The sequence below is a fragment of the Polistes canadensis genome, unplaced genomic scaffold (genome assembly GCF_001313835.1).
Source record: "Polistes canadensis isolate GaletaPanama2010 unplaced genomic scaffold, ASM131383v1 scaffold_189, whole genome shotgun sequence".
Classification (NCBI taxonomy): domain Eukaryota; kingdom Metazoa; phylum Arthropoda; class Insecta; order Hymenoptera; family Vespidae; genus Polistes; species Polistes canadensis.
In genome coordinates this window covers 20,747-31,354 of record NW_014569736.1, presented here as the reverse complement: position 1 = coordinate 31,354, position 10,608 = coordinate 20,747, and the positions used below count along the sequence as shown (strand labels likewise).

At 33.4% G+C, this 10,608-nt stretch overlaps 1 protein-coding gene across 1 annotated transcript in view; it reads right to left on the bottom strand.

Annotated features, from left to right (window-relative positions):
• Nucleotides 1-10,608, bottom strand: part of LOC106789534 (potassium channel subfamily T member 2) — a 34,412-nt gene that overhangs the window by 13,729 nt on the left and 10,075 nt on the right. Inside the window, exons 6-13 of the mRNA XM_014753832.1 lie at nt 10,285-10,368; nt 10,080-10,174; nt 4,963-5,146; nt 3,535-3,699; nt 2,886-3,106; nt 1,920-2,117; nt 1,454-1,680; nt 939-1,292 (exon numbers count right to left, since the gene is read on the bottom strand). Of these exons, the coding sequence (XP_014609318.1) occupies nt 939-1,292; nt 1,454-1,680; nt 1,920-2,117; nt 2,886-3,106; nt 3,535-3,699; nt 4,963-5,146; nt 10,080-10,174; nt 10,285-10,368 (1,528 nt within the window). The remainder of the gene's footprint in view (nt 1-938; nt 1,293-1,453; nt 1,681-1,919; nt 2,118-2,885; nt 3,107-3,534; nt 3,700-4,962; nt 5,147-10,079; nt 10,175-10,284; nt 10,369-10,608) is intronic.

Genomic DNA, 10,608 nt, shown 5'->3' with positions numbered 1-10,608 from the left:
GGGTGGGAAGATATGAGATTATAGAGCACTTATGTTCTAATATTGGAAAGCCCAGTTCCCAAGGCTATCATTAAAAAATTGCGTTGCCGCATGATGAAAATGAACGAGGTTATCGAACGAACTTTTATGATATATATATATATATTTATAATCAACTAAATTTACATTTATAAATTTACGAAATTACGATTTTACTAGACTACATAATTTTCTTATTAACGTATCTTCGTTAATTCATTATTAATTGTAAGCCGAATTTAGCAGAGGATAGCCAAAGGTAGTCATATCTAGCCGAAAATAATCGACAACTATTCGGCTATTTCCAGTTATCCTCGGCTGATCTTATATTGTAAGATTTGTCAAATATAATTATAAATTATTATTTACAAACAATATAGATAGAGGGTATTCTCTATTTATGAGAAACATAAATTCTTCCCTTTTTTTTAATGAATTTATCTTTTTTCCCATGAATTTTACCTAATTATCCAATTGGCGTGAATCGTAAGATAAAAATATAAGAATGGTGAGAGAGATATATATAGAAGTAAAGTAAAATAAAGTAAAATAAATAAATAAATAAATATAAAAGGTATAAGAGTAAAAAAAGAAAGAAAGAAAAAAAGAGAGGCGCATGCAACACTCACGGTGGACATCGGATGCGAGTAAGTTGTGGTGTTGGTGTGGTGTGGGCGTGCTAGGGAGGACCTGCAAAATAACCTGTGGCGGTAACGGGGCCCTAGGAGTATTGGCGGGCGTTGTACCATTCATGGTACGAGCCTGCTGTCCTCGGGGCCCCGTGCAGGTATCCTGCCTTGAGGATGTTTCGCTGAGAGCAACGTTAAAACTGTTGGAAAATGGCCGGTGCTGTTCAGCAGCACCGTGGCTCATTGCAATACCATTGCCACCACTTCCACCACCTCCACCTCCTCCCCCACCTCCTCCTGCTCCTCCTCCAGCAACAGCAGCAGCAGGTGAACCACCGGTTCCAACAGGTATACTGCAACTTATCGAGAGGGTTGTTGTGGTCGTTGTAATGTTGGTTGTTGTCGTTGGTGCTGTATTACTCGAAGAAATCATTGTCGTCGTGGTACTCGTAGTAGTGTTGGTATTTGTCGTCGTCGAACCACTACTACCAGAATTAACCGCATCTGTTTTAGTAGTCTCGACTACTACCTGTGCAGGCTCGGCAGCAGCGCTTTGATGATTTGCCACTACAAACGCTGAATTTTCTTCTTTGGTAATGCTCATGTAATAACACGTATCCGTCTTTTTCATTATGTGCCTGGGACCTGTCGATCGAAACTTAAGCTTGTTTCTTTTTTTTTCTTTTACTCCTTTTTTAGTTAGAATAAATTTAACGGAAAATGTTAAAGAAAGAAAGAAAGAAAGAAAGAAAGAAAGAGAGATAAATTGTATTTAGAAAGTATAGTTCTCAAGGGAAACATCCTACCGGGATTGAGTAGAATAGTGTCTTCGTAAAATTCGGGAAGTTCGGCTGGTCTGACGGCAACCAAAGCAACGCCGTATTTCCGGTGACTGTGAAAGGACGCGTAAGTGAAGGACTTGCCCTCGTATTCCCCGAAGAATCGTGAATCTCCCAGGATTATATGGTAAATCTCGTTGCCGGAACATTTGCCATAGAGCCTGTGCCATTCCTCTTGCGATTGCTGTCCCTCCCTGAAATTACGGAGGGAGGAGGGGGGAAATAATGCCGGAGAATCTTATAAAAGGATAATCTTGACAACAATTTACGAAAGTCTGTATTTTCTACGAACACGCAATAGTAGTAGTAATAGTAGTAGTAGTCATTTTATTTTACGTTCGTAAACGGGAGACAAACAAGTTGATGATTAAATTTTTACTTCGACAAAAAAAAGAAACCCAAGGCTGAGATTAAAAACATGAAAACAACTTACTGTCCTCTCGATGTATGCAACAGAAGGGTTACCAAGGTCGATGCACCGGGACACGTACAATTATTCGCTAAAAGGGCGTACTTGAATTCGTCCTCGCAAACAACGTGTTCCGCAAATTTCACGTGGAGCTTGTTCTCCGGACGGAAGATCTGAACGTATTGTGGAACGTTAGGTGCAAAATCCTTAACTGCCCACGACCTGTGTGTGAACACAGGTGTGTTAAATCAAATATTTATTATCTTGATCGTTATATAAATTATTAATTCGTATACGATCGATATTCGTTAAACAAAAAAATCTGAGAGATAATATTTATATCTGTTAAAATGTCTCTAATATTTTCGTTTAATAATAATTATAATTTATTTAGTATTTCTGTCGTCCAAAATTACAATTTTTAATGATAAAATTTTACAGGGAACTTGGACATGAAAAGAAGTAAAACTTAGTTTGATTGAGTTGGACGTTTCGTCCCTTTATTGGGACTTCTTCAGCAACTTAATCTTTAAAGCTCAGCGTCTTTTTTCTTTAATTCGACATACATTTTTTCTTTTTGTTAATATTCCAAACACAACACATTTAAACTTCGTTAATTCGATCGTTATTATTTAAAGTCCTCAACAAAACTTTAAAAACAAAAATTTTGTCCAAGTTCCCTGTAAAATTTTATCATTAATAATTATAATATCATTTTTTTTTCGCGAGAATCAACATTAAAAATCGGATGTGTTAATGTATGTTTTAGAAAAAGAAAAATAATAAGGATAAACATTAATAAAACAGCCTGATGAAAATGTTCTCGCAATAGTAGAAGGGTTTATTATCGATTCGCGTAACTGCGGATAATCCCATTTGAAACATCCATCCATTTAACTAGTTGGCCAATCACGAACGAAAATGACGAAGTTGCGAATATCAATCGATATGGCAGGTAGACAGGTGTAGGCACTGCGGTAAATAGTCGACCTTAGTATCGTGTGCTCGTCGGCAGCCGTTTTGTCAGCGTAATTTCTCGCAGCAAGGACGAAACAAGCTTCCGCCTCGTTCATCCTGGCTCGGGCTAGGTCACCGTCTTTCAGGCAGGATCCTTGAATATAAATCACTCTTTGCGCCCATATAGGTACTTGCAGGATCATTCTCATCGTCGTGTCGAGTTCCATCGGAGATAAGAGAACGACGTAATAATCCTAAGCACGTTTTAAAATAGGATTTAACACAAATTATGGGGGGGGGATTGATGATCTAATAGATAGGATCCGATTTCTCATTCAACGTAATTGTCACCAGTACTTTTTTACATTTCAAATGATTTTATTCGAGAGATTGATCGATCGGATCTCTATCGATCTAAAGAATGTTCATTTTGTTAGATAAATTAGGATTGTGTTAGAATTATTCGTATACTTGTAAGAAAAATCTTAGATAACATTAACCCCTTAACCTACCGATTTACGTTCAATAATTTTTATTTTTATTTATTATATTAAATTTTGACAAATATTTATATCTGACCCGATCATCGTACTACGGGCTGCTATGTCCCCCATAGTTGTAGGTTAAAGGGATAATAGATAAACAAGTATATAATTCGAGGATTGAATTCATGTTCGCTGACCTGCAGCAACGGATGAGCGTAGAATTCATTTAAGAAATCCATTATGGTGTCTGCGTGTAGGGTTGTACTGCAAACGACTACGTGTTTTTCGCTTTGAGCTCTGTGCGACGAATAAGAGCCACCCAACTTTTGTCTTTCCATCCAGGTAAAAGCCAACTGTTCGAACTAGCGGGGAGTTGATGATGAAACAAAAACAAAAAAAGAAACACGGCGTATAGAAAACATTGGATCTATCGCAACACGTCCGATAACAGAAGGAGGAGGAGGAGGAGGAGGAGGAGGAGTACGTATGCGCGAATGAAATTTGTTCAAAGGAACTTGTGTTAATATTTTCTCTTCTATTTTCATACGCGTATGTATTCCTTCGAGCATTGAATACAAACTTTTCTCTTTTCTATTTCCGCGTGTACGTTTTGAAAAAACTATTCTCGTAATAAATATTCGATCACAACGTTTAAACGTTATCGACCAGAGCCCATCCCTTCCCACCCTTCCCTGCTGTTCGCACCCAGACGAGTCACGGACGAGAAATTTGACCGAAAAGTGGAAATCACGTTCCCGTAGAAATCCGTTCTCAGGTAGGTATGTATGATGACCAACAGCAACCGTTCCCGTTCCCGTTAACGACAACGAGAATCGCTATTTCTCGCGTGTATGTAGATGACAAGCAATTTGACAGTTGAATAGGGCAATATCATAGCTATCATTGTCTAGTCGTTATTGAGGATCCGACAGTTTCTCCTACCCTTCTAGGTTTCGAACAAGCTTTGTCCATCCGTCACGTTCGTAGACGATTGTCAAATAGTACCACTCTAATCGCCCCTCCCCCCATCACCACCACAACCATCATCACCATCACCACCACCACCACCCCAAGCCGCCATTTTTAAACAGTTCAATGTCGATCTCTATTTAATTGGACAGCTCGTATAGCACTCTTGAAAATTTTGACCGGTCGACGTTACGTACCAACCCCCAACCCCCCAGTCCAACCTAGTCCCTCCTCCTCCTCCTCGTCCCTGCTACTTTACACCGAAATCCTACTACCCCAATCTATCCGATCGAGTTAGTCTGGCACGCGTATTCTTTTTTTTTTTCCATCCCCGTGGACGAACGCGTGTCGAGCTTTTTTCATTTTCCTCTTTGCTTTTTAATCAACTATAAATTCATTACTCGTCATAGTCGATGATATATTTGACATTTTCTAATCGAACCTCTCCGGTTCCGGATAGCACGTATAATGCGAACCGGGATTGGTCTTTACAGGGTTTTCCTTTTTTTTTTTTATTCTTCTTTTTCTTTTTTACAAAATTCTATAATATATTTATCTCATTTTACGCGCACGTGTATCGTTTATTATTGTATATATATATATATTATATTATATAAAGAATAATTCTAAGGAAAATAATGAATTATTATACGTACCTGAGTTGGTAACACTATGAGAGCGACACAAATCATGATAACCATATAAAGTTGCGAGGGCCAAATATCGGGCACGAAGTCTCCGTAACCTACCGTAGAAAATGTTACCACGACGAAATACGTGCTTTGAAATAGATTTAAGTGCCTATGTCCTGCCCTCTGAAAATGCTGAATTCCGCATACGCTGAAACAAACAACACAATAAACAAAATAAAAATATTCTAATCAATCAATCAAATCAATTATAATGAAAAAATATCATTTGCAATTATTATGTGCATGCTATTAATCGTGAAAAAAAGATCAAATCAATTTGTACTATTTAATATTACTTGAACACACATATGAAACAAAATAGGAACTATGATGAAAATTATTTTTTATCCTCTGATATATCAGGATATACATTTTCTTTGTCCTGTAGAAAGTGGAGAGAAGAAAGAAAAAAATAAACAACCAACCCCCCTGTCAAAGAGTATATTATAATAAAGACTACAAATACTTGATAAATTCTGTAGAAATGGATGGACCGAAGGGAAAGGCTGCAGAAAAAGGTTGAGGACCGTGTACGGTTTACTAACAGGGAGGAATATAAGGGCTGCTGGCATTTATAAACGACTGATATCCATTATGCATGCGGCCTCCTTTTTATATCTATATCAGTATGGATATTTTTTCTTTTTTTTTTTTTTTTCACTTTCTTCCTCGTTTTACATCCTATTCTCCTATTTTTTTCCTCTCTCTCTTTTCTTTTTTTTTTTTTTCTCCTAACAGAAACTATTCACTCGTCCAACAAACCGGACGACCCATTGCCACGTGTTATAACGAGACTCGCATTAATGAAACGTGACATTAAATAAAAGATTTTTACATAAGCATTTAAAGAATGCAAAAGAGAATTCCTTTTCCGCGGGTTAGATTGAAACTTTTTTTAAAACATTCAAGTTTATTTCTTTTTTCTTCTTCTTCTTTTTTCTAGCCATATTTTTGCTCATTCGAAAATTTTTCCTCTATTTTTTTTAAATATTTACTCCGGAATATATTTTCTTTTGATTTAGCGATGTTTTATTTCGTATTTATTTGTTAAATAAATCAACGTAAGCGAATATAAATATCCCCATTAAAATTCGTATGATGACGATAATATAATAAAATAATTTAAGTGGAGATGAAATATTGATGGATACAAAATATATATATAAAACGAAGTGGGTGTAAAAAATGTGATAGGTCAACGAACTTAATTCCGGTGTATAGTTAAATGCATTTAGATTATTATATTACGAAGGTTGTGTAGTAGAACGTTCAATTGTGCGTCACGTGTCATGGCTACGATAGAAAAATGGTTTTAAAATAGTCGCGTGAAAAGGGTTGTTCGTAATTGAAAGAAAAAAAAAAGAAAATTATCATCCTCCGTTGCTTTTTTTAAACGAAACGCGAATATCGTCGCATATTTCGATATAAAATATTTGTAGTTGAAATTGTAGACATGAGAAAAAAAAAAAAAGAAAAACAATGTTCTATAAAGTATTTAACAACAAATTTTCCTATTATCGTAATTACTAATTTATTTTAATTGTTACTTCTAATATCATGATTTGTATTTTGCATTTAAGAAAATATTATATCTGACATCTGTCGATGTAATTTTAATTTGTTTTACGATATATTTGAATAAAAACTATTTGAGAATACATTTCTATCGGTATTTTATAATCAAAAGTACTCTCGAGATTATTCATAACGATCTAGGAAAACGTTTGACGTTGGCAAACGTCAAAGAATTGAAAAAAAACGATGACGACGACGACGAGAAGAGGAGATAAGCGAACGAAAATCTCCAAGAATCGTTTGTAAAATATTATCTCTAAATAATACAAAAAAGAAAATGAGAAAATGGAAAGATTTAAAAATATTGAGAGAAGGTAAATCTGAGGTTGGTTGGGATTAAACGTGGAAACGTTTGCCATTTGAAAAATTGTTTTGAAAATTTGTTAACGAGGGTGAAAAGGAAGAAAATAAGTAAACCTTTAAAAAGCTTCTTTTTGAGTTAGAATAAATATCGAGAAAAACGAATAAATATAATAATAATAATAATGAATATCAGAGAGAAATATATATATATATCGTGGGATGATTATTTATTACACAATGATTATTAATCAAACTAATAATCCAAATTCATAATTGTAAATCAATATTATTGATTCACGATATATATATGTAAAATATAAGAAATCATATAATTTTACGTTAGTTGATAAGCCGTTGTTGTTGTTGCAGTTTATGATTAAACGCACTGATTACAAGGGCAAAACAATTGCTGAGTCTTTGATATTATATACGTCGCATCAGAGAATTACACCATACATAATAAATCCTATGCGATCGATGGTGACACCAATCCATCTGCAGAACCCGCCGCCACGATTACTTATTAACGTATGTCCCATATTACGATTCGCGAGTCGATCAACAAACTTTATTTCTTACTTTTATCATACACCCCCAACACCCCTCACAACCCCCCATACTCGATTTTATTCTTACCTATAACTCTTTTTCTTTTCCTTTTTCTTTTTCGCTAAGAAACTAACGTAACATTGCACTTGTATATGATGTAACTTTCGAATGTATATATATATATATATACACACGTACACACACGTATTCAGTGATATTAAACGTTAGATATGATCGATTAGACGATGTCGTCACGAATCTTTAACAATTCTTATCATACGTATCTATTACTTTTACCGATCTCACGAATATTAAATGAAACTAATGCAACAACATTGTATCTATCTATCTATACTTTTGTCTCTTGATAGATTTATTTTTCTCCTTTTTTATTTTACATTTCCTTTATCTTTTTTGTTTTCCCCAAACGTAATTTACGATTCGTTGTCTAGTCTAATACAATACGATAGTTTCATTTTAAATTACAAACTTATCTATTTAATAAATAAGGAAACACGAAGAGATATAAATTTCGAAATAGAAATTTATTCTTTTTCCTTTTTTATAACGAGAGACAGACTAATTGTAAGAGAAACAGAAAAAGAGATAGACAGATAGATAGATAGATAGATAAATAGGGATTGAGATAGATATAGAAACTAAACTAATCACTTAAAAGCGTGAACAAGAGACAAATACAAATGATTACTGATTATTTTAGTAAGAGATTAAAGGAAAGGAGAATCCCATGTTCAAGATGAATTCGTATTCACAAACTTCCGGCATGTTCTCTCTCTCTCTTACTCTCACTCGGTAGGAAACTTTTCTCATTATATCTATATAACAATATTGTCGTATATGAAACAAACATAACAACGCGTTGCGTAAATTTAAATAACGAATGGTAACATCGAGAACCGGTGGATTTGATAGAAAAAACTAATACTATAAATTCACTTTAATCATGTTAAACTCGTCTGGAAGCAGCTGATTCTACTGCTGGTGCTGCTATTGTTTCTTTTTGTGTCCTAGATACGCAATCATAATTTAAACAACGTTCGGCAATTAGATTTTCTCTATACTAAACTAAATGATTAACAACGAAATAATCAACAAATTCCTATGATTCGTGATTGAACGTTAGAATTATTATAATCCTTACGACAATTATACGATGATTATTTGATTATTTGTTTCTTTTAGAAAATATTTTTAATCTTAAAATTAAAATTTTCTTCTTTGTAATATATTTGAATTAATATATTTTGGAATAAATTTAATTGCGTTTGGCATTGAATTTTTGTTCTTAGAATTATATATTTGATTGGAAGAGACGTATCTTAAATGTACAAAGAAATGCACGCAAAGTAGTATGATGATTAAAGAAAAAGGGTGCGGTATCGTTGTCGTCCTAGTCCTCGTCCTCGTCCTCGTCGAACCTATGAGAATGGTTGACGAAGAAAATTAACATGCCACATGGGAAGTGCTGAATAATGTCTACAAACAAATTAACGTGTTGGCGTTTGAAACACGCCCCAAAGTTGTCGCGAGTACTACTACCTTACTTTAAATGTTTCAAAAAAATCGTTCTTAGTTATTATGAAACCTTCCACCTGTATATCAAAATTGGCAAATATTAATGAATTGTTTATAGTGGAAAAAGGGTCAACGTTCTCGCGTTAGATTATTTTTGTTTTAACTGTACGACAATGTAAAAACTGTGATGGGAAAGAAGAGAAAGTTTTTTCTTCTTCTTTTTTCATTTGTTTTTTTTGAAAGAAATTAAACGCTAAAGGAAATACAAAATTAGTCGTTTCGAAAAAATACATTTCTGATAAGTTTAACATATCGAATTCTGTCCCGATAATTATTTTTTCCTATCAACGACAAACGTTTATCGTAATAGTTTCTGTTTTACTGATTGACATCTTTAGAAAATCCTGATTGCGTTTCCGAGTAGTTTAAGTATTATGTGTGTGTGTGTATGTATGTTCGGTCACTGATGCTTTGTTACTTCTCACAACCTGGAGGATTATCGAATATTCCGGAATATTTAGTACGAAGGACGTTTATACAATTTTATTTTCCTCGAATGCACAAACTAAAAAATACATGTACAAGAAATTAAATGGTATTCGATGTACGAGATCAAAAGAAAGAATAAAGTATTCCCGTTCGATTGTATTTGTTTGTTTCTTTTGCAGATATTTTAAAGGATTTCTACGATTCGATTGAATTTCGATAAGATCGCGTGATTATAAACATTTATTTTCTTTTAAAGTTGTCTAAATGAACAAGAAACATACATGAATAATATATCCAACAAACAAATAAAATTCATTTTGCATTTTATTCTACCTGTATATACCCCGATTCATTGAAAATTTATTTCTCGAATGCTATTTCGTTGTATTAAATGAAACGTTGAATTCTCTCTCTCTCTCTCTCTCTTTCTGTTTCTCACACACATATATACAAACACACTAAAAGTTTCTTCAATAATTATTCAAGATTGCGTATTTATATTTATTATAGAATATTCATGAAAATAATATTAATCGTTTATATTATCACACATAATCTTATAACAATACTTATATTGTTTCTTATTCGAAATACAAAAAGATTATTAATATAAATTTTAAAATGCTCACCTAGTAAAGACAAGGCACAGTAACGTTGCACTAAGAATCATTAATTGTTGACTCAAGGCTGATTGAGATTTTTGCATGGCTCTGTGTAAATCATTCTGAAAAAGTAACAAAAAAAAAACAATTATTATTATTAGTACAAAATATTTGCCATTGCATCCAATTGATTTTTATTGGATATATATATATATATATCCAAAATACTTACAAACATATTCTCCAACGAATGTTTGGCCAACCAACAATTTAAGAATACCGGGATGAATAGATTTCTCATTGGTGGGTATAATAACTGAAATCATATATTTTAAAATATATAATGATTCAATATATAATGAATTATTTACAGAAACGGTTTACAAACGTGTTTATTCTGTGTTGTAATGCAATTCCACGTTATTTACTGGAAACATTGAGATATTCTAAATGTCTAAGTATGTAATAATGTATGCAGTTTTATATTTATACGTGAAAAATTGATAAATTTGATAAAACCTAATTTTGATAATAATTGTTTAAATATATACACGCA